This window comes from Staurois parvus, unplaced genomic scaffold, assembly GCF_062004578.1.
Source record: "Staurois parvus isolate SC_StPar_1 unplaced genomic scaffold, SC_StPar_1.0 ptg001181l, whole genome shotgun sequence".
Classification (NCBI taxonomy): Eukaryota; Metazoa; Chordata; class Amphibia; order Anura; family Ranidae; genus Staurois; species Staurois parvus.
Genome location: NW_028318977.1, coordinates 1,232,088 through 1,256,407, shown reverse-complemented (window position 1 = coordinate 1,256,407; position 24,320 = coordinate 1,232,088). Strand labels below are relative to the sequence as shown.

Sequence of the window (24,320 nt, the reverse complement as noted above, 5' to 3'; positions counted from 1 at the left end):
CAGGAAGTGCACTGATATCAGGACTGCCTAGGCACAGGAAGAACATTGATATCAGGAGTGCCTAGGCATAGGAAGTGCACTGATATCAGGAGAGTCTAGGCACAAAAAGTGCACTAATATCAAGACTGCCTAGACACAGGAAGAACATTGATATCAGGAGTGCCTAGGCATAGGAAGTGCACTGATATCAGGAGTGCCTAGGCACAGGAAGTGCACTGATATCAGGAGTGCCTAGGCACAGGAAGTGCACTGATATCAGAAGTGCCTAGGCACAGGAAGAACATTGATATCAGGAGTGCCTAGGCACAACAAGTGCACTGATATCAGGAGAGCCTAGGCACAAGAAGTACACTAATATCAGGAGTGCCTAGGCACAGGAAGAACATTGATATCAGGAGTGCCTAGGCATAGGAAGTGCACTGATATCAGGAGTGCCTAGGCACAGGAAGAACATTGATATCAGGAGTGCGTAGGCACAGGAAGAACATTGATATCATGAGTGCGTAGGCACAGGAAGAACATTGATATCAGGAGTGCCTAGGCACAGGAAGTGCACTGATATCAGGAGTGCCTAGGCATAGGAAGTGCACTGATATCCGGAGTGCCTAGGCACAGGAAGAACATAGATATCAGGAGTGCCTAGGCACAGGAAGAACATTGATATCAGACAAAGATTAAACCATATGAAAAAGCTGACCACTGTAGACCCCCCCCCCATCCCCCGGCAGTGTTCTATGGTTTGTCCCATCCCCCATAACCTCGCTGGCCAGCTTGGTCTGCATGTAAACGTGGAGAGAAATATAAAGGCCGGTGATATAAAAAGAGCAAAACAAAAAAGTAACAAAAAAGAATTTGTATCATCCATGACGGGTTGTTGTCAGCTCATGGCTTTGGGTTGTATGATATGATCAGAAGTCTCGGGTAGAAGACCGAAAGAACCGTCAGCAATTCTCGGCACGGCCGGCATGTGCGCAAATTAAAGGCATTACGGAGCGCGGCGGAGTCACTCGTCGGATGAGTTGATTTAAGGATGAAGTCATAATCTTCTTCTCTTTCATGTTCCGACGGCCCTTGACTGTTGTCGTTAAATATCCCGTGTAACACGTATGACGGCCTCCATAAATGTCACCCCTCCTTCTCTTACCACACTAATTCTTCTATTAGTCCCTCATAACCGGAGGATATGTCACCCGGGACCATCCAGCTCATCGCCTGTAAACGGGGTGAGTGTGCTCGGGACCGGGGTATATATACATTAGGCAGAGGTCAGCCTGGATCACAAGCCACCGACAACCCGAGCAACAAGAGTCGCAGCAGCTCAACCAACCTCAACCATGGACACCAAACACACCAAATCTGCCGCCGCCATGGCTCTGCTGGCTGTATGTCTCCTCCTGAGTCTGCAGGGGGCAGGTGAGAGTACCAGAGTCCTGGGACTGCGGGGACAGGGGGGGGCGGGATGTCTGGACAGATTTCTGGGACTGCGAGGATGGGGGGGCGGGATGTCTGGACAGATTCCTGGGACTGCGGGGATGGGGGGGCGGGATGTCTGGACAGATTCCTGGGACTGCAGGGACAGGGGGGGCGGGATGTCTGGACAGATTCCTGGGACTGCGGGAACAGGGGGGGACAGGATGTCTGGACAGATTCCTGGGGTAAGTGGAGGCTGGGACAACTGGACAGATTCTTGGGGCAGGAGGAGATCAAATTTTAGATTATAAAAAGAAAAATACATTTTTAGATGATATCGTTCTATATTTTTTTTCTAATATTTTCTTTTATATTTGTTAGTAGTACATTTTTTCTATGATATCATTTTATGTTACATTATTTCATAGATTTATTTTTATATTAGTGTTACATTTTTATATGATATCATTCTATGTTACATTATTTTACATTTTTTTTATTATTTTCTTTTATATTAGTAGTAATACATTTTTTCTATGATATCATTTCATGTTACATTATTTCATAGATTTTTTATTTTTTTTATATTAGTGTTACATCTTTATATAATATTCTATGTTACATTATTTTACTTTTTTTATTATTTTATTTTCTATTAGTAGTATTACATTTTTATATTATATCATTTTATGTTACATTATTTCATAGATTTGCTTTACATTAGTGTTACATTTGTATTTGATATCATTCTATGTTACATTTTTTTTATTATTTTCTTTTATAATAGTTAGTAGTATTATGTTTTTTCTATGATATCATTTTATGTTACATTATATCATAGAGATATATATATCATAGATATATATATAAATAATGTAACATAAAATGATATCATATAAAAATGTAACATATATATATATATATATATATATATACATATTACATTTTTAGATGATATCATTCTATGTTACATTATTTCATTATTTTACATTTTTTTTATTTTATTTTATATTAGTAGTATTATGTTTTTTCTATGATATCATTTTATGTTACATTATTTCATTATTTTACATTTTTTTTATTATTTTCTTTTATATTAGTTAGTAGTATTAGGTTTTTTCTACGATATCATTTTATGTTACATTATTTCAGAGATTCTTTTAATATATATTAGTGTTACATCTTTATATGATATCATTCTATGTTACATTATTTTACATTTTGTTTTATTATTTTCTTTTATATTAGTTAGTAGCATTATGTTTTTTTCTACGATATCATTTTATGTTACATTATTTCAGAGATTTTTTTAATATATATTAGTGTTACATCTTTATATGATATCATTCTATGTTACATTATTTTTCATTTTGTTTTATTATTTTCTTTTATATTAGTTAGTAGCATTATGTTTTTTTCTATGATATCATTTTATGTTACATTATTTCATAGATTTTTTTATATATATTAGTGTTACATCTTTATATATCATTCTTTGTTACATTATTTTACATTTTTTTTATTATTTTCTTTTATATTAGTAGCATTATGTTTTTTCTATGATATCATTTTACGTTACATTATTTCAGAGATTTTTTTATATATATTAGTGTTACATCTTTATATGATACCATTCTGTGTTACATTATTTTACATTTTTTTATTATTTTATATTAGTTAGCAGCATTATGCTTTTTCTATGATATCATTTTATGTTACATTATTTCATAGATTTTTATATATATATTAGTGTTACATCTTTATATGATATCATTCTATGTTACATTTTTTTACATTTTTTATTATTTTCTTTTATACTAGTAGTATTACATTTGTATATGATATCATTCTATGTTACATTATTTTACATTTTTTTATTATTTTCTTTTATGTTAGTAGCATTATGTTTTTTCTATGATATCATTTTACGTTACATTATTTCATAGATTTTTATATATATATTAGTGTTACATCTTTATATGATACCATTCTATGTTACATTTTTTTACATTTTTTATTATTTTCTTTTATACTAGTAGTATTACATTTGTATATGATATCATTCTATGTTACATTATTTTTATTATTTTATATTAGTAGTATTGTATTTTTTTTCTATGATATTATTTTATGTTACATTATTTCTTAGATTTTTTTTTTATATTAGTGTTACACTTTTATTTTAAATATATTTTAAAAATATTCTTCACAAATATATTGACATATATTTAAAATACTACAATTTTGGCCGTATTCAATATATGTCAAGAAATATATATATATATATATATATATATATATATATATATATATACTGTATGTTGAAATGCATTTTTATCACAAAACATATTTTTAAAAATACATTCTCAAATATACTTTATGTCTTTAACAAATACATTGAATCTACATCTTTGGAATGCATTTACAAGTATATTTAAAATATTTTTCATTTATTTTGTAACATATAAAAAATGTATTTCAACATGCAGAATATATATATATATATATATATATATATATATATATATATATATATATATATATATATTACACAGGGTCACGTCTCAGTTAGTGAACAAAGTTTCAAACCGCGTCGAGTATATCCTACACCCTTACTTGCTGAATGATACATTTGAGCTATATATTTATCTTAGGATTTGTGGGATAACAGAAACGTAACGTACACCGACATTGTCTGAGTGTATATAGTGTCAGCATTTCTGTATTGTTTATCTTTTTATATGTACAATAACAAAAAAAAGTAACTATTTACTGCGCACAATAAATTGATTTGATTTTACATATGTGTGTGTACGCTCATAGCAAATGCCTAAAAAAATCCCACGCTGAGCTGTTTAGTTATATGTTGCCCTGTTTTTAGAGGTGTCGGCATTCCCCCATGGGTGAAATCGCCTTCATATTATTTGCATGTCATTTTAGATTACATTAGGTTTTTTTTTATAGCATATTAGGTAAACTTTCTATATTATATTCTTTATTGTATGATTTGTTTTGGATTCTTTTTAAATTAGGTTATGTTCTTTTAGAACGTTTTAATTAATTACTTAGTTAGTCTGGCTGAAAAAAGACACAAGTCCATCCAGTTCAACCATTACAAAAAAAAAAGTTATAATCCGACACCCACAGTTGATCCAGAGGAAGGCAAAAAAACCCAGCAAAGCATGCAGGCAATATAGTGTGTGTGTATATATATATATGTGTGTGTATATATATGTGTGTGTGTATATGTATATGTATATATATATATATATATATATATAAATGATTCCTATGCCTAATCTTCTGTTTATTTGTCTCATGTGAAATCATCTGGACCAATGAAATACGACCTTCCTCCTCTCTCCTCCAACCATAGATGCTCAAACCAACACAACCACTGGTACGTACATCAAACAACTGCCCTGCCCACCGCAGGGTAATAATGAAAGAAAGGATTTATGGTCTCCTCCCACTTTAGGGTGACGCAGGCAGAAGGGAGTCCGACCCTCTTGATACTGGGCAACCCTCACAAAGGATTATGCCCCTCCCATGTCAGGGTAACAGACAGAAGAGAGTCTTCCCCCCCATTGCATGGTGACATGGAAAGAAGAGAGTCTTCCCCCCTATTACATGGTGACATACAGAAGAGAGTCTCCCCCCCCCCCATTGCAAGGTGACATGGACAAAAGAGAGCCTTCCCCCCCATTGCATGGTGACATGGACAAAAGAGAGTCTTCCCCCCCATTACATGGTGACATGGACAGAAGAGAGTTTTCCCCCCCATTGCATGGTGACATGGACAGAAGAGAGCCTTCCCCCCCATTGCATGGTGACATGGAAAGAAGAGAGTCTTCCCCCCCATTGCATGGTGACATGGAAAGAAGAGAGTCTTCCCCCCCCCCATTACATGGTGACATGGACAGAAGAGAGTCTTCCCCCCCATTGCATGGTGACATGGACAGAAGAGAGTCTTCCCCCCCCATTGCATGGTGACATGAACAGAAGAGAGTCTTCCCCCCCATTGCATGGTGACATGGACAGAAGAGAGTCTTCCCCCCCATTGTAAGGTGACATGGACAGAAGAGAGTCTTCCCCCCCCCCGATTGCATGGTGACATGAACAGAAGAGAGTCCCCCCCCCCCATTGTAAGGTGACATGGACAGAAGAGAGTCTCCCCCCCCCGATTGCATGGTGACATGAACAGAAGAGAGTCCCCCCCCCATTGTAAGGTGACATGGACAGAAGAGAGTCTCCCCCCCCATTGTAAGGTGACATGAACAGAAGAGAGCCCCCCCCTTCATTGCAAGGTGACACAGCAGTGGGTCAGCCATTCCCACTTCATCAGGTTTCCAATCTAGGCCAGATCCAGCCAACTTCCATATTTTCTCCAGCCTGCACAAAGGGTCAGCAGGCACTCACAAAGGTCTTCCACGGGTGTTTAGATCAACCTATAGTCTCTGATGTAAAGGGTGACTCCGACAGGGACCCATGATGTAAGTGGGAACCCTTACTGGAACCCTAGTGTAAGGGAGAAACTGATGGGAACCTTGAGGTATGGGATGGGGGGGGGTTCTGATAGGAGGACAATGACCCAACAGGGCACTCAGATTGAAACTCTGAAGGGGTTCAAAGGGGGACCGTGATGGGGAGTATTTGGGTATCAGAGGTTATCAGGAACTCACCTACTTCTCTGTTGCTGGCAGGTGTCCCTGGATGGGGCGTGGCCCTCCTGGTGATGACATCACTGATCCTGTCCTACTTGCTGCTTTGCATGATCTGTATGGTGAGATATAATGCTGTGACATCAGAGTACGGGGAAACTCAGGATGAAGGGACTCCAGTAGAGTTCCATGAAGGATTACCCATGATCAGTGGTTTTAATCACTGATATGGTGCCAATATATGCTGAGGAGTTGTACAGGTGGTGGTGGGGGGGGGGGGAAGATCTAGATGACTACTACAGGTACACAGTCCGTGCTCAAAGCATTCAAAGGTTTTCATCTCCTGGACATGTGCTCTGCATCTACCAATAGAAACACCCTAAGTGCTCCCACCACTGGCACGAAACTTGACTTCTCTCGTATATTGGCCAACTCCAGACAAAACCTCTTGTTTTATTTTGGATGCTCTTGGATACGATTTTATCTTCTGCCAAGGTTATTGCTGGGGAGAAATGCGATGGCTCATAAGAGAGCAATGTTTTGGGGGGTTCAGACGACTGTAGCTCCAAAGAATTGAGGGTGTCTGAACCCCTGAAATGCATTACTTGTTTTCATTTCAATCCAATTCATTTTGGCTATACATTGTGTTGTAGTGCTGAAGGTGGCAAGCCTGAACCCCAAAAATGTTTTGGATCATAGGAAAACAGAACAGCCAATGCATTTTTGGGGGGTTCAGACACTCCACCTCCATAAGTACGGAGCACTGAACCCCTTAAAAATATTGGTTGCTCTATTTTTTTCTTGTAATGGGCCAACATGTTTGAGGGGGTTCAACCACTCCCCCTTCAGGACTACAATACAATGTATAGCACTGATGAAGTAGAAGGAAGGTCTGAACCCCTGAAACGCAGTGGTTGCTCTATTTTTTTTCTTGTTTTGGGCCAACATGTTTGGGTGGGGGTTCAATCACTCCCCATCAGGACTACAATACAATATATAGCCCTGAAGAAGCAGAAGGAAAGTCTGAATCTCTGAAACACATTGGTTGTTCTATTTTTTTTTTTCTTGTTTTGGGCCAACATGTTTGGGGGGGTTCAACCACTCCCCCTTCAGGACTACAATACAATGTATAGCACTGATGAAGCGGAAAGGTCTGAACCCCTGAAATACATTGGTTGCTCTATTTTTGTTCTTGTTTTGGGCCAACATGTTTGGGGGGGGGTTCAACCACTCCCCCTTCAGAACTACAACGTATAGCCCTGATGAAGGTGTGAAGGGTGCCTGAACCCCCAAAACACATAAGAAAACATAGAACAGCCAATGTCTTTCAGGAATTCAGGCAACCTTCCTCCTCAGGACTAAACGTTGTACTGTAGTCCTAAAGGGGAAGTGTCTGAACCCCCAAAACATATCAGCTGTTCTAGGTTCAAAAATCCACTGGATCAAAATAAAGAAAACAGAGAACAGCCAGTGCATTTTCAAGTGTTTCAAGGAACGCCAACTATCAGGTGCATGAACTGAAAGCTGTGTGGTATTATAGGTCCACATGTGGCCACTCAGACTGGGTGCTCTCATACTTGGTTGTATAGAGGAGACTGGGAGGTCGAGCACTTGGTTGTATAGAGGAGACTGGGAGGTCGAGTACTTGGTTGTATAGAGGAGACTGGGTGCTCTCATACTTGTTTGTACAGAGGAGACTGGGAGCTCTCATACTTGTTTGTACAGAGGAGACTGGGAGGTCGAGTACTTGGTTGTATAGAGGAGACTGGGTGCTCTCATACTTGGTTGTATAGAGGAGACTGGGAGGACAAGTACTTGGTTGTATAGAGGAGACTGGGAGGTCAAGTACTTTGTTGTATAGAGGAGACTGGGAGGTCGAGTACTTTGTTGTACAGAGGAGACTGGGAGGCCGAATACTTGGTTGTATAAAGGAGACTGGGAGGTCGAGTACTTGGTTGTATAAAGGAGACTGGAAAGTCGAGTACTTGGTTGTATAAAGGAGACTGGGAGGTCGAGTACTTGGGTATATAGAGTAGATTGGAGGTCCAATATGTGGGTGTACAGAGTAGACTGAAGGTCGAGTACTTGGATATATAGAGGTGACTGGAGGTCAAGTACTGTGGGTATAGAGGTAGCTGGAAGTCAAGTACTTGGGTGTATAGAGAAGACCAGAAGTCAAGTATATGGGTGTACAGAGTAGACTGAAGGTAGAGTACTTGGGTGTATAGAGGAGACTGGAGATCGAGTACTGTGCGTATAGAGGCGGCTGGAGATCAATTACTTGGTTGTATAGAGAAGACTAGAGGTTGAGAGCTTGGATGTATAGAGAAGGCTGGAGGTCAAGTACTTGGGTGTATACAGGAGACTGGAGGCCAAGTACTTCGGTGTATACAGGAGACTGGAGGTCGAGTACATGGGTGTATACAGGAGACTGGAGGTCGAGTACATGGGTGTATACAGGAGACTGGAGGTCGAGTACTTGGGTGTATACAGGAGACTGGAGCTCGAGTACTTGGGTGTATACAGGAGACTGGAGCTCAAGTACTGTGGGTATAGAGGCGGCTGGATGTCAAGTACTTGGGTGTAAAGAGTAGACTGAAGGTCAAGTACTTGGGTGTATACAGGAGATTGGAGGTCAAGTACTTGGGTGTATACAGGAGATTGGAGGTCGAGTACTCGGGTGTATAGAGGGGATGGGAAGCCATGGACACGTACTGATGGCAACAATCTCAATTCTCTTACAGCCACTCCTCAAGAAGCATCACGGAGGCCACGGAGGACACTGAGGAAGCCTTAGAGTCTCAAATTGTTTCCTCTCTTCTTACATCATTTTCTAAATTTCTGTACCATTATTTGTGACTTGTTAATAAACACATTTGTATCCGAGACGAATTCTATATTGTTTTTGCATATCATGGGCCATGGAGCCCCGGAGCGAATGTTCACTTGTTTTTAGGCATTGTGATAGAAACTTTCAGTTTGGACACAGAGACATCAGGCCTTACAAAGGGGTCATATCACCATATCCTCATTACAGAGAGGTCACATCATCATGTCTCATATACAGAGCGTTTGTATCCTCATTACAGAGGGGTCATATTCCAAAGTCTTTATTAGAGAGGGATCGAATACCCAGGTCTTCATGACAGAGGGGAGTCAACATCCCTATATCCTCATTACTGAGAGGTTATTTTCCCAAGTATTCAGAGAGGGGTCCTATCACCATGTCCTCTGTCACATACCTGGTCAGAGGCTGATTTCACAAGAGTGCTTCTCTTGCGGCTAAGTGCAAAGCACCCGTGAAGGCAAGAACAGGGAGTGCTAGGCTCAAAGAAGCATGGGTACCATTTAGGTAGATCTACTGGAAGTTGCTTGCAGTACAATCAACCGGATAGTCATCAGCTGGTCTGTCAGGACTGATGGCAGGACCTCAGTTGCCCCTGGTGAGGTAGCAGGACCAGGGCAGTGACCACAAGCAAAGTGGCACCCAAAGGAAGGAGCAGGACCAGGGCAGCAACCACAAGCAAGGTGGCACCCAAGGAAGGAGCAGGACCAGGGCAGCGACCACAAGCAGGGTGGCACCCAAGGAAGGAGTAGGACCAGGGCAGCGACCACAAGCAAGGTGGCACCCAAAGGAAGGAGCAGGACCAGGGCAGTGGCCACAAGCAAGGTGGCACCCAAGGAAGGAGCAGGACCAGGGCAGCGACCACAAGCAAGGTGGCACCCAAAGGAAGGACCAGGGCAGCAACCACAAGCAAGGTGGAACCCAAGGAAGGAGCAGGACCAGGGCAGCGACCCTAAGTAAGGTGGCACCCAAGGAAGGACCAGGATCAGGCCAGCAGAAATGGACTGACGAAACATAATCAGGATGGCAGTAGAAGTTAAGACACAGGAAGCAAGCCAGGGAGTAGGCAGGAGTGTAGTCAGGAACAGAGAGAGGTCCATACACTGGTCTAGTGAAGCAACAGGAGAGTAGACAAGAGCAAGCCGAATCATGCATGGCAGAAGAAGAGAAGCAGAGTCCTTAGAGCAAGCCGAAGTCAAAACCAGAGATCAAACAACAGGGAAGTCCAGAGGCAAATCGGGTCTATATTAGGTAGTCCAATGAACACAGGAGCAAGGAATACTGGTAGCTAAAACTCATCCAGTAGAGTCTGAGAGTAGCCACTCTCCTTCTATAGGGCATTAGGTGCCAGTTCTGGCAGCAGGTGAGTGAAAGTTCAAGCTGACGCAAATGTTGGTGCAACAAACACAGCCATGTAAAATATTGGAAACTGCCACGTTTTTTCCTCAGCACATGCACATTTTTATTTTACAGTCTCCATTTCAGCACATGCTCAGGTTTTCGTTTCCGAATAGCACCCAGATATCTTCATTACAGAGGGGTTGTACCCCTACATCCTCATTACAGAGGGGTCATACCCAAAGTCCAGACTCTTAGCAATAGAGTCGGCAGCAGAGAAGGACCAAGAACCAGAGAGAAGGGTAGAGCATTCTAAAAGGTGGGGTCACCTGACACCTCACATTGAGGAAAAGGGGTGAATTCCCTGATTGCCACCAAAGCAGGAGGTCATTTTAATGCTGATTTGATTTGAAAAGTCCCTGGTGGCAGCAAAGCCAACCAATGACCAAGCCTTGCCCAAACGAACCTTGTAGGAATTAGCCCCTTTCCGAAAAGTAAAGCAAGTGCACGGATCTACAAAGCAGACTTTGGAGGATTTCATCATAACCTAAACCAGTGTTTCTCAAGTATGCAAAATCTCAAGGCACCCCAGTCTAAAATGTAATGTCACTTATCAAGGGAAACCAGAGTCTGGGACTATGCACAGTAACTGTCTTGATGACATTACCTTCATGTCAGAAGCCTCCCATCACATAGAGGTTCCATCCTCATGTCATAGGCCCTCCTTTACTTGAGCTTCTCATTACATCAGAGTTGACCCTGTACAAGATACCCCCCCCCACACCCCCCCATCACAAAGCCCAGTGACACAGCCCGCCCCCAATCACAAAGTACCCACATCACCTTTTGGCTCCAGCAGCATGCCAAAGGGTGGGAGGTGGACTTCCAACTTCTCCTGATTGCCACCTGGCTCCAACAGCATGCCAGAGGGTGGGAGGTGGGCTTTAAACTTCTCCTGATTGCCACCTGGCTCCAGCAGCATGCCAGAGGTTGGGAGGTGGACTTCCAACTTCTCCCGATTGCCACCTGGCTCCAACAGCATGCCAGAAGGTGGGAGGTGGACTTCCAACTTCTCCCGATTGCCACCTGGCTCCAACAGCATGCCAGAGGGTGGGAGGTGGGCTTTCAACTTCTCCTGATTGCCACCTGGCTCCAGCAGCATGCCAGAGGGTGGACTTCCAACTTCTGACTGCCACCTGCCTTGGATCAGAGCCATGCTTGTCCTGGTCAGTGACAGGACAAGGTCATCCTGCACCAAAGGCAAAGATGCCAAACTGCGCTCTCACCCCCCCAACCTTCTTATTCATGATGTGCAATGTTAGGAGATTGTACACCCAACAGCCAATCACTTATCAAAATCACTGCCGCCGTCGCTATTCCTGTCAACCTTGTAACAGAAGGAAGGCACCCACATCCAAACAGTAAGCCTCTGCGCCCAAGGCAGCCACCACTGATCCTGGACCTAGAGTGTTGGTGGTTCTGGCGCTGATGGCTAGTCCATCAGCACCATGGCTACTCATGATGCTGATCCAGGGCAAACTTCCTGTCAGCCTTGTAACAGAAGGAAGATGCCCCATCCCTACAGTAAGCCTCTGCACCCAGGGCAGCCAACCCTCCCGGCCACCCCTGATCCTGGACCTAGAGTGTAACCAACACCACTCTAGGTCCAGGATCAGGAGTGGTTGCCCTGGGGACAAAGGCTTCCTGTAGGCATGGAGGAGTCTTCCTTCTGTTACAAGGCTGACAGGAATAGTTTCCCCCCGGATCAGCATCATGAGTTGCCATGGTGCTGATGGGCCAGCCGGGGTGAGGACACCACGAGATCGAGGGACGGGTAAGTGGCTGTATTTTAAAAGTTAGCAGCTAGTTTTTGTAGCTGCTGACTTTTTTGTTCAGGTGGAACTCCACTTTAAGTATGCTAGATCACATAGTTTATACACCCAGTGCAGTAAACTGCTAGGGATGCCTGTCATTTCAACTCCAGCTCCAGGATTCTCTCCTCCTCCGTGATCTGTATATATCAGAATTAATGACACGAGCCAGAAAATATTGTGCGCATTTCAGTTTATTTAGAAAACAAGGATAAACAAGCATTCCCTGTACCTTCACATTATAAAAGAGTTCCCTCCAGAAAGCTCCACCATCTCCATCAGAAGACCACTGAAGAGCAAAAGGGGCCCCCCCACCCATAGCTTGATTTGGAGGGGCCCCCTTCATGAACACTCCCCATTCCCCAGTGATCAGAATAAAACAGAGAAGAGTGAAGTATTAAAAAGGACAACCAGCGACTGATTTCTACGAACATGCAGACACGGAGCCGTCTACATCAAGGACCGCTAAATATCCACATCTTCATTTAAAAACAAGGTGGATCCGGTCGGCTGGAGGGAACTGGCCGATTCTCATTGGTTGCTCCCACTTACACTAACTATGCTGTGACCAAGTAGGATACTGAGATGGTTTACCCAAATTGGGGCAAGTGTAAAAAACACTGACCAAAATACATGACAAGGAAGATTGGATGTCAACCGCCATTAAGGAATTGTAAATGTGCAAAAAGTACTCATACCGTTACAACAGGCCAACAAAGTACATTGACTCAACATCCAATGATAGTGACATTGAGGGTCCTACCACCAGTATCAGGGTCCTACCACCAGTATCAAAGAGATACATGAAAAGCACACTTTGAATAAAATGTTTTGAAAATCGAATGAAAGGGATTTTCGGATTCTCCATGACCAGGGGAACGATGACTGGCTAATGCTATTCGCTTCATGAACTGATTGGGACTGAGTTAGGAAGCCGACCAGAGATAGTTCGGGACCCCATGTCCTATTTCCAGGGGTCTGTCCTCAGAAGCTGGGATCGATGGCAGATTTGTGCTATATACAATTATGATGTTGATAGGGGATAGACTAGGAAACCTTTATCCCTTAACTCTGGAGTGTTCTGTCCTTATGATCGGGGAATGAAGACAGGCTAGTACTGTACTGTTTTAGAAAATTATTGGGGATAAAGTCAGGAAGTCTATCAAGGAGAAGATTGGGGACAGCGTTAGGAGAGCTGAAGAGAGAGGGAGCTAGGGACCTCTGGTCTTATTTCCAGAAAAGCTGATCAGGGACCAAGTCAGAAAGCCGATCGGGACAGAGTTAGGAAACCGAACAGGGAGGGAGCTAGGGACCTCTGGTCTTATTTCCAGAAAAGCTGATCAGGGACCAAGTCAGAAAGTTGATCGGGACAGAGTTAGGAAACCGAAAAGGGAGGGAGCTAGGGACCTCTGGTCTTATTTCCAGAAAAGCCAATCAGGGACCGATTGGAACAGAGTTCGGAAGCTGAAGAGGAAGGGAGCTAAGGGACCTCTGGTCTTATTTCCTGAAAAGCTGATCAGGGACCAAGTCAGAAAGCTGATCGGGACAGAGTTAGGAAACCGAACAGGGAGGGAACTAGGGACCTTTGGTCTTAGTTCAAGAAAAGCCAATCAGGGACCGATTGGGACAGAGTTAGGAAGCTGGAGAGGGAGCTAGGGACCTCTGGTCTTATTTCCAGAAAAGCAGATCAGGGAGACCAAGTCAGGAAGCTGATCAGGGACCGATTGGAACAGAGTTAGGAAGCTGAAGAGGGAGGGAGCTAGGGACCTCTGGTCTTATTTCCTGAAAAGCTGATCAGGGACCAAGTCAGAAAGCCGATCGGGGCAGATTTAGGAAACCGAAAAGGGAGGGAGCTAGGGACCTTTGGTCTTAGTTCAAGAAAAGCCGATCAGGGACCGATTGGGACAGTTGGGAAGTTGGAGAGGGAGCTAGGGACCTCTGGTCTTATTTCCTGAAAAGCTGATCAGGGACCGAGTCAGAAAGCCGATCGGGACAGAGTTAGGAAACCGAACAGGGAGGGAGCTAGGTACTTTTAGTCTTGGTTCAAGAAAAGCCGATCAGGGACCGAGTTGGAAAGCTGATTGGGGACCGATTGGGACAGAGTTAGAAAGCTTAAGAGGGAAGGAGCTAGGGACTGAGTCCGAAAGCCGATCAGGACAGAGTTAGGAAGCTGAAGAGGTGGGGAGCTAGGGACCTCTGGTCTTATTTCCAGAAAAGCCAATCAGGGAGACCGAGCCGTGAAGCTGGTCAGGGACAGAGTTATAAAGCTGAACAAGAAGGGAGCTAAGGACCTCTGTTTTATTTGCAGCAGAGCCGATCGGGGACAGAGCTGGGAAGCAGAAAAGGGAGGGAGCTAGGGACCTCTGTCTTATTTCCAGAAAAGGCGATCGGGGACAGACCCGGGACGACTCATGGAGAAAGATCCGGGAAGCCAATCGGGGACAGAGTTAGAAGACCCACTGTGGGCAGAGTCCGGAAGATTATCTGGGAAAGAGAAGCAATGCTGGCCAGGGGCAGTTCAGAAACTGAATGGAGACCAAGTTAGAAAGATGATCTGGGACAGAGTTGGGGACCTCCACCTCCTATTTTCCATGTGTTCAGTCCCTATGATTGAGGAATGATGGCGGTCTGGTGCTACAAGCTTCAATAAATTATTGGGGTCAGAAGTAGGAAGCTGATTGTGGACATAGAGGTCCCCAACTATCTCTTAATTCCACCATGACCCATTCCCATGAATGGAAATGATCGGGGACAGTCAAGATGTTGATTGGGAACAGAGTAAAGAACCTTTACCCTTTATTTCCAGTGTTATGTCCTTGTGAATGGGTTCAGAAGTAGGGCAGTCACCCTCTTGTAAAGACCCTTTATTTCCAGTGATATGTCCTTGTGAATGGGTTCAGAAGTAGGGCAGTCACCCTCTTGTAAAGAACCTTTACCCTTTATTTCCAGTGTTATGTCCTTGTGAATGGGTTCAGAAGTAGGGCAGTCACCCTCTTGTAAAGAACCTTTACCCTTTATTTCCAGTGATATGTCCTTGAGAATGGGTTCAGAAGTAGGGCAGTCACCCTCTTGTAAAGAACCTTTACCTTTTATTTCCAGTGTTCTGTCCCTATGATCGGGGGAAGTCAGGTTAGTAATGAACACTTCATGACAGGGGCAGACTGACCATTTGGAAACTCGGGCACTGCCTGAGGGCCCGGGGTCAGTAGGGAGGGCCCCATGAGATGCCCCTGGTACCTTTTTCATAGGCTTTTTGAGTTTGGGCAAGGACACAGGGGCCCCATGATCCCCTATTGCCCGGGGGCCCCATGAGTTGTCAGTCCGCCCCTGCTTCATGAGATTATCAGGGACAGAGTTAGAAAGCTGATTGTGGGCAGAGTTTGGGACCTCTTTCTCATTTCCAGGGTTTTCTGTTCCTACGATTGAGGAACAATGACAGATTTCTGCTCTACACTTCATGAAATGATCAGGGACAGAGTTCGGGAGCTGACCAGGGGGACAAGGTTACAAACCTTTATCTCATTTCCAGACTGTTCTGTCACTATGATTGGAGAAAGATGACATGCTAGTGCTATACGCTTCGTGAAATGATCAGGAACATCAGAGGCTGAACGGGGACAGAGTTGGGGACCTCCATCTCTTATTTGAGTGTTCTGTCCTTATGATTGGAGAAAGAGGACAAGCTAGTGCTAGATCCTTCATGAGAGGATTGGGGACAGAGTTGGGAAGCTGATCAAGGACAGAGTTATGGTGTTGATTGTGGACCGAGTAAGAGACCTTTCTCTCATTTCTGAAATGTTGGGTCCCTATAAAACTGGAGACAAGAATGTCCCTCTCATATCTCCAGTGTTCTGTCGCTTTGAACAGGGACAGAATTAGGAACATGTTTTTTCTGGAGTGTTCTGTCCCTATATCAATCATTCTCAGTATGTGGGCTTTGTATTCTGAGAGTCTGGTTACACAATTGTATACATTTGTCTTTTTTGAAAGATTTTCTAACCATTCCATGACTGCTTTTCCAACCCCTTGTGCTTCTGGAATCATTTCCTTTAAATTCTAATACCGGTTATAGACTTGTCATCCCCACCTCTTTATAAGCTTTGCTATTGCAATCATCATTTATTAAAAGGTCAAAGCCATTTTGGAGTGTCAGGTGAGTGTCCCATAATGAAGTCAGACTAAGTCACAGCACAGCGAATATAACTACCAAATGGGGAAGCTGCCAAGCTCTTCCCACCAGCCAGACCATAAGCCCCACAACCCATGTAGACAGCAGCAGCACTAAGCATTGAATGCGTTATGGGGTGAATGGAGTTGGGAGGTTGAGTAGTGCATCTAGTTTGGGAATGCTACAAAGTCCAGAAGTTGGTCAAGAGCTGGAGGCTTCTCTTTGGTTCTTTTCCCTGGAGTGCAGTCTCAGAGGTCCACATTGGGTGCAACCATTCCGGGGCATCAATACTTCCCCAGGACCGTGGCCAGTAGCGCCATACGTACGAACATACCATTCTCAGCCTGGCGGAAGTAGGCGGCGCGAGGATCCGAATCTACTTCAAAGCTGAAGGAGGAAAAAAACAAAGAAAAAAAACCCAAAACCACAATCAGTATAATGGAATGAAACAATCGGTAATGCAAGGAATTGTTAAAATTTTTTTCAATTCACTACAGATATTTAATCCCATAATTACTCTTACAAGACCCAATTCAAGAACAAGTTCATATACATTTTTTTTTTCCACACACTTAACCCCACCCCAGAGTCGCAACCCCTGCGCCGCACTCAACCCCACCCCAGAGTCGCTAACCCCTGCGCCGCACTCAACCCCACCCCAGAGTCGCTAACCCCTGCGCCGCACTCAACCCCACCCCAGAGTCGCTAACCCCTGCGCCGCACTCAACCCCACCCCAGAGTCGCTAACCCCTGCGCCGCACTCAACCCCACCCCAGAGTCGCTAACCCCTGCGCCGCACTCAACCCCACCCCAGAGTCGCTAACCCCTGCGCCGCACTCAACCCCACCCCAGAGTCGCTAACCCCTGCGCCGCACTCAACCCCACCCCAGAGTCGCTAACCCCTGCGCCGCACTCAACCCCACCCCAGAGTCGCTAACCCCTGCGCCGCACTCAACCCCACTCCAGAGTCGCTAACCCCTGCGCCGCACTCAACCCCACCCCAGAGTCGCTAACCCCTGCGCCGCACTCAACCCCACTCCAGAGTCGCTAACCCCTGCGCCGCACTCAACCCCACCCCAGAGTCGCTAACCCCTGCTTCGCACTCAACCCTACCCCAGAGTCCCTAACCCCTGCGCCGCACTCAACCCCACCCCAGAGTCGCTAACCCCTGCACCGCACTCAACCCCTACCCCAGAGTTGCTAACCCCTACACCGCACTCAACCCCACCCCAGAGTTGCTAACCCATGTAGTGCACTCAATCCCACCCCAGAGTTCCTAACCCTTCCACCGCACTCAACCCCACCCCAGAGTCATTAACCCCTCCACCACACTCAACCCCACCCCAGAGTTCCTAACCCCTCCACCACACTCAACCCTACCCCCCGAGTTCCTAACCCCTCCACCACACCCAAGCCCACCCCTGATTTTCTAACCGCTCCACCTCACGCTCCAATTCCTATAATACTTCCTCCACACTCAAATACTCTCCAGTACCCATAGCCACTCTCATGCCATCTCCAGCTCCTGTTTCCCCCACCACTCCACCAAAGCTTACTCCCTAGCTTCCACTACCTCTCTTCAGACTCACGCTCAACATCCAGATCCTGTCATCCTCCATCCTAAAGAGTTTGTCTCCTCTGAACCAGGAAAAGTAATATTGCTTCCCCTCAGCACCAGGAACACCATTTTTGCTTCACAATTGCACAAGGGGAGGGCAATAGAGTTGGTGTTTTAATATGACAAGGCAGCCTACAGGGGCCAGATACCTCATCCACCCATTTCCCAACTTCAAAAATTCTCTCTATATCGCTCTCAAAATGTCCTTAATATGCATCAAGATATTTGAACCAAAGAGCCTACATTTCACCACCAAGATGTTCTTTTGAGCACCACAGCCTGCAGAAGGTTAGCTGAGTCTATCGCAGAGCGTTCTAAAGTCACATGATGGAGGATGTAGTAGCAAGACCCATATCTCACCTGATCTCATTAACTCGTGGCATTGGGTGCATGACCACCATCTTCTTCTTGGCCCGGGTCATGATGTGTGGGGTGAGGATAAACTGGCCAAAGCACTGGAAGAGAGAAAAAGGAGTCAACTGACAAGACTGGGCAACAAAACCAACTCCCAGATATCAGGGAGGATATAAAGGGTCAACTCACCCGGTCATACTCCTCCTTGCTGTCAAACCGTTCTTTCTGTATGCGGGTCATGTAGAGGACATCCGTGTCTGGCAGAGCCTCCTCAATGCTGTCAAACTCTTCCTATGACCACAAAAGAAAAGACAAAATGTCTTAATTCAACCAACACTGTGGGGCTTCCTCCCGATATTGTGTGGTCCCTTCCAAGCCCATCCAGACTGCTCAGGCTCCCAGGAGCCCAACACAACGGGCTCCTTTCTCAAGCCCCTCCCAACACACTAGGCTTCTTCCCTGTCCCCTCCCAACACCCCACAATCCTAGCATCACAATTCCCCTCCCAACACCCAATGCTCCCTTTTGGGTACTCCCAACACCCCAAGCACCATCTCCGACCCCTCACCTGTTTGATTCCTTTGGAAGCCACAAAATGGATGATCTTAGAGGGCATCCTCAAGCTGCGTGGTGTGACATACCTCAGGTTAACACGGTATTGGGTGAGGAGGCAGGCCAAAGAATGAACCGTACGGCCATGCTTCAGATCCCCAACCATGGTGATCTGAGGGAAAAAACAACATTACTTAAATTATACGACACTTCCGTCCTGTGTGCGCCATACACAGCAAGAATAGGACAGCCCGTGAAGACAACAAGAAGGTTCATATCTCAATATACTGAGCTCCGGATCATTACAAACTTCAATGGAAAGGATTGATAAGATTCCACCTTAATCATATTCAAATCTCTGAGTAAATGTTAAAAATTCCTGAACACTGAAGTGTCCCCAATAGCCACCATGCTGTACCAGGGCCCATGAACTATGAACCCTATAAAAGTGTATACAATTACCCTAAAGAAACACGTTTAATCAATTCCTAATCTCACTCAGGTTGAGAAATCATTATTGGCCAAAATTTCAATCCCGGGCAGGAGGTTTGCTCAACCAACCACACAGACCATGTATGAGGTCCTATCTGAACTGATACAAACTGCAATGCTCCAGCAGACCCTCATACATAGTGGCAAAACCTAAATGATTGCACAACCGAAATGTGTATTGCCAAATTAAATTTAAATACAGGAATTTCCAGAGATTAGGACTGTTATTATGAATGGAGAATGTGTGGGGCACCTACGCTACCCTACCACCCTATGTACAAGGAGAACCAGTGGGCTGTGCCTGACCTTGGTGCAACCAACACAAGATTCCTCTCCTTGATAACATGGTGTGGCTTCGGAAAGAGCGCAGAACGCAGGAAACCAACGCACCCAAAATGTAAGACACTCAACTCTTACGTTGTGTTAGCTCCTTGCTTGAATAGCAGACTAGCCATTCCTAGACTTTAGCAATCCTTTTTCTAGATCCTGCCCTGGGGTACACATGCCACCACTGTAAACATATCCTGGAGTACACATATTGCCCCTGTAAGCAAGATGATGACTTGGGATACACATATCGCTGCACTAGATCCTGTCTGGGATATACTTACCAACCCACTGCCTAGATCCTCCCTGAGGTACAGGTTACCCCATCACCTAGAATCTATTTTGGGGTACATGTATTGCCCTTCATCACCTAGCTCCTGTCTGGGATATACTTAACAACGCAGCACCTAGATCCTCCCTGGGGTACAGGTTACCCCATCACCTAGAATCTATTTTGGGGTACATGTATTGCCCTTCACCACCTAGATCCTGTCTGGGATATACTTACCAACCCACCGCCTAGATCCTCCCTGGGGTACAGGTTACTCCACCACCCTAGAATCTATTTTGGGGTACATGTATTGCCCTTCACCACCTAGATCCTGTCTGGGATATACTTACCAACCCACTGCCTAGATCCTCCCTGGGGTACAGGTTACCCCACCACCTAGAATCTATTTTGGGGTACATGTATTGCCCTTCACCACCTAGATCCTGTCTGGGATATACTTACCAACCCACTGCCTAGATCCTCCCTGGGGTACAGGTTACCCCACCACCTAGAATCTATTTTGGAGTACATGTATTGCCCTTCACCACCTAGATCCTGTCTGGGATATACTTACCAACCCACTGCCTAGATCCTCCCTGGGGTACAGGTTACCCCATCACCTAGAATCTCTTTTGGGTAGTGGTGCACTGAAATTAAAATTCTGGTGCAGAAACCGAAAATTCAAAATGCACTTGACCGAAACGTGCAGTTTTAAAAAATTTATATATTTTTTTTCTAAAAAAAATACACTGATAAAAAAAAATATATACCCCAATTTTTTGTACATTATGAAAGAGGCTGTTACTGCGAGTAAATAGATACCCAACATGTCATGCTTTAAAAATGTACACGCTCATGGAATGGGATCAAACTGCAGTACTTAAAAATCTCCATGGGTGGGGTTTTAAAAAGGTCTACAGGTTAGCAGTGTAAAGTTGCAGAGGTCTAGTACGAGAATTATTGCTCTTGCTCCGACGTTCGTGGTGATACCTCACGTGTGCGGTTTGAACACCGTTTAAAGATGTGGGCGTGGCCTATGTATGCATTCACCACTATGTGCGAGTACGGGAGGGACGGGGGCACATTGAACTTTTTTTTTATTTTTATTTCACTGTCCCTTTGAAAAAATGTTAAATCACGTTTATTCTTATCACAAGGAATGCATGCATCCCTTGTGATAGAAATAATTAGTGACAGGTCCTCTTTATGGAGAGATATGGGATCAATAAGACCCCACATCTCTCCTCTGCAATGTAAAGCATTAGATGAAAAAAAGCATTGATCTATTGCTTTAACCACCTCCCGACCGGCCGCTGTATATAAACGGACGGACGGTGGCAGGGCAGGGTCGGGTGGCCGTTTATAAATGGCCTCCCAGCACCCTGCTTGTGCGCGCTTCCTGGGAGCGCACAGCACCGGGATCCGGTGCCCGCTGTATCCTCCAGACACAGTGAAACACCGATCGTCGGACGGTACCTCTGTACGAGGTCCCGATCGTGTGATCACCGATTGGCCAATCAGTGATCACATGCAAAGCAGTAAGCAAGATGTCACTTGTGACATCATTGCTTACTACGTGTGAAATCTGTGAATGATCACAGAGGTCACATGGTACAAGGCTATTTACAACAGCCTTGTACCATGTGACAAGCTGTGACCAATCACAGCTCGCTCAGTACTTCTCAATGACTGCAAGAATGCAGACAGAGAGAAAGAGAAATGATTGCTTTTACATCCTATATGGGTATAAAAGCAATCAGTGTAAATTAAAAAAAAATAAAAATCTTCATCACCCCCCACAAGTAGTAGTGTCACCATGGTGACATTGTACTGCTAGGGTGACAGTATGTAAAAAAAATAAATAAAAAATAAAAAAAATAAAATAAAAATGTAAAAAAAAATGTTTAAAAATTATAATTTTTGGTTATAAACTAATTTGGATTTTTTTTTTTTTTTATAAAAAGATAACGGAATACATTTTGGCCAAGATTTATGATGAAATATTATTTATTTGCAAAATTTTATTTAAAAAAAACACTTTTTTTCAAACTTCTTGGACATTTTCATTTACATAGCAAAAAAAATAAAAATCCCATCGGTGAATAAATACCACCAAAATAAAGCTTTATCTGTTTCAAAAAAATGGTAAAAATTTATTTGGGTGTTGCATGACCGCGCAATTGTCATTCGAAGTGTGATAGCGCTGAAAGCTGAAAATTGCCCTGGTCAGGAAGGGGGTAAAAGTGTCCGGACAGGAAGTGGTTAAAAAAATAAATAAATAAAATAAAAAACTGCCGAAACCGGAATAAGTGACATTGCTCCGGTCCTCCAAGGGCATAGAGATGAGTGGAGGCCATCTTTCCTTCACTAATCTCTATACCCAGCACCGGGATCGTTCGATGGTTTCTTAGGTAAAGCTGAGAACTGCCGGGCGGGGGCGAGGGGTGGCAGCGGTGGAGGGGGGGGCTGCGGGGTTTTTTTTTTCGGCACCTGTATCAGTGCTTTTTTTTTTTTTTATCGGCCGAAAGGGGTGTTTTCTGACTAAATGTTACGGCCACCGAAATTTTGGGTACATGTATTTCCCTTCACCATCTAGATCCTGCCTGGGGATATACTTACCAACCCGCCACCTAGATCCTGCCTGGGGAACATGTTACCTCACCACCTAGATCCTATTCTGTAGTGCACGTATTGTCCTCCACCATCTAGATCCTGTCTGGGGTACACATACTGCTCCCCACTATCCATAACCTCTTTGTGATACATACTGGCTTGGCCATCTAGATCCTTCGCTAGGGTACATGTAGCACCTCTGCCACCTAGATCCAGATACAGAGGACTTTCCACAAGTATAATTAAATCCTAAAATTGTCCCCATTGTTCATTAGTATGCAGATATTAAACATATATATTAGGGGAGGTGGTGTCACAGATCTCCCACCCCTCATGTTGTGTATACAGGGTGCAAAATGACCAGTGATATGCATATCTTCATTCAGGATTGGCAGAACTTACAGTCATCCCATTGACAGTCCCTAGCTCCTCCCGTATGGTGAATATATCCAGCAGTGCCTGTGTTGGGTGCTCCCCTACCCCATCTCCAGCATTTATGACCGGCTTGCGGCAGTGTTTGGCGGCCAGCTGGGGATCGAAGAGATATCACAGGATTATACATCAGATAACAGAAAGATACAAGAACAGTCATAGAATAAACGGCTCCTACCTCCACTGCTCCCGGCTCCGGGTGTCTCACCACCAGAACGTCTGAGTAACAGCTCATCGTCTGCACAGAATCTGTCAAAGATTCGCCCTTCTGGGAGGATGATGTCGTCTCTGAGAAAGTGAGCACTGACCCTCCCAGACGCTGCATGGCTGCTGCAAAGGAACTGCTGGTCCGCGTACTGGCCTCGAAGAACATGGAGGCCATGACCTTACCCTGGGGACAAGAGGACGACAGGGATGAGAAGAACCCAACATTGCCCAAGCATGCCACAGGAAATGTGAAACAGCATAGACCGGCAGATATTTCATTAAAAAACCATCAACTACATTAATTATCCTAATGCTCCTGTTTACCCTAGTAACCTAGAAAAATAAAGGACCACTCATCCATGTGTGTCCTCCATGAGGCTTCTCACAGGCCGCCTTAGAGTCCTGGATGGGACTGTTGAAGCTGAACTCAAAAAGGGAACTGCACACGTTCCATGGCTGAGCTGGGAAGACTCCAAAGGATCTATAGTATTCAGCCGGTGACCAGGTCAGCAGTTGAAAATTCTGAACAAAGGTCAAAAAAGAAGAGAACCAAAACTCCCAGGAAGGACCTTGGCCCCCTGCGCTTTCATGCTAGGTAAAAAAATAAAGCCGCTTCTATAGCAGATGGTGGCTTAGCCACCAGCAGGAGACACTCCTGGGCTATCCTTTCTATATTTGTGCCTAGCCTCCTACTCCTGCAGATGGCACTATAACCAAATGGTGAAGGTCTCCCAAGGCCGGCGAAGGTCTCCCAAGGCCGGCGAAGGTCTCCCAAGGCCGGCGAAGGTCTCCCAAGGCCGGCCCAGGTCTCCCAAGGCCGGCCCAGGTCTCCCAAGGCCGGCCCAGGTCTCCCAAGGCCGGCCCAGGTCTCCCAAGGCCGGCCCAGGTCTCCCAAGGCCGGCCCAGGTCTCCCAAGGCCGGCGAAGGTCTCCCAAGGCCGGCCCAGGTCTCCCAAGGCCGGCCCAGGTCTCCCAAGGCCGGCGAAGGTCTCCCAAGGCCGGCCCAGGTCTCCCAAGGCCGGCCCAGGTCTCCCAAGGCCGGCCCAGGTCTCCCAAGGCCGGCCCAGGTCTCCCAAGGCCGGCCCAGGTCTCCCAAGGCCGGCCCAGGTCTCCCAAGGCCGGCCCAGGTCTCCCAAGGCCGGCCCAGGTCTCCCAAGGCCGG

The 24,320-nt window shown here is 45.0% G+C and overlaps 1 protein-coding gene and 1 long non-coding RNA gene across 3 annotated transcripts in view; one reads left to right on the top strand and one right to left on the bottom strand.

Annotated features, from left to right (window-relative positions):
* Window positions 1-1,255: 1,255 nt before the first annotated feature.
* Window positions 1,256-8,957, top strand: LOC149438556 (uncharacterized). Its single transcript, XR_016307888.1, has 4 exons — window positions 1,256-1,413; window positions 4,787-4,810; window positions 6,114-6,193; window positions 8,816-8,957. It is a non-coding gene; the product is annotated as an uncharacterized LOC149438556 (long non-coding RNA).
* Window positions 8,958-12,301: 3,344 nt separating this feature from the next.
* CAD (carbamoyl-phosphate synthetase 2, aspartate transcarbamylase, and dihydroorotase) overlaps window positions 12,302-24,320 on the bottom strand; it is a 76,454-nt gene continuing 64,435 nt past the window's right edge. For both annotated transcript variants that reach the window (XM_089659684.1, XM_089659685.1), the window contains 6 exons: window positions 23,131-23,343; window positions 22,923-23,048; window positions 18,834-18,989; window positions 18,455-18,556; window positions 18,272-18,366; window positions 12,302-16,680 (listed from right to left, as the gene is read on the bottom strand). In XM_089659684.1, coding sequence (XP_089515810.1) covers window positions 16,578-16,680; window positions 18,272-18,366; window positions 18,455-18,556; window positions 18,834-18,989; window positions 22,923-23,048; window positions 23,131-23,343 — 795 coding nt within the window. In that variant the 3' untranslated portion in view covers window positions 12,302-16,577. The remainder of the gene's footprint in view (window positions 16,681-18,271; window positions 18,367-18,454; window positions 18,557-18,833; window positions 18,990-22,922; window positions 23,049-23,130; window positions 23,344-24,320) is intronic.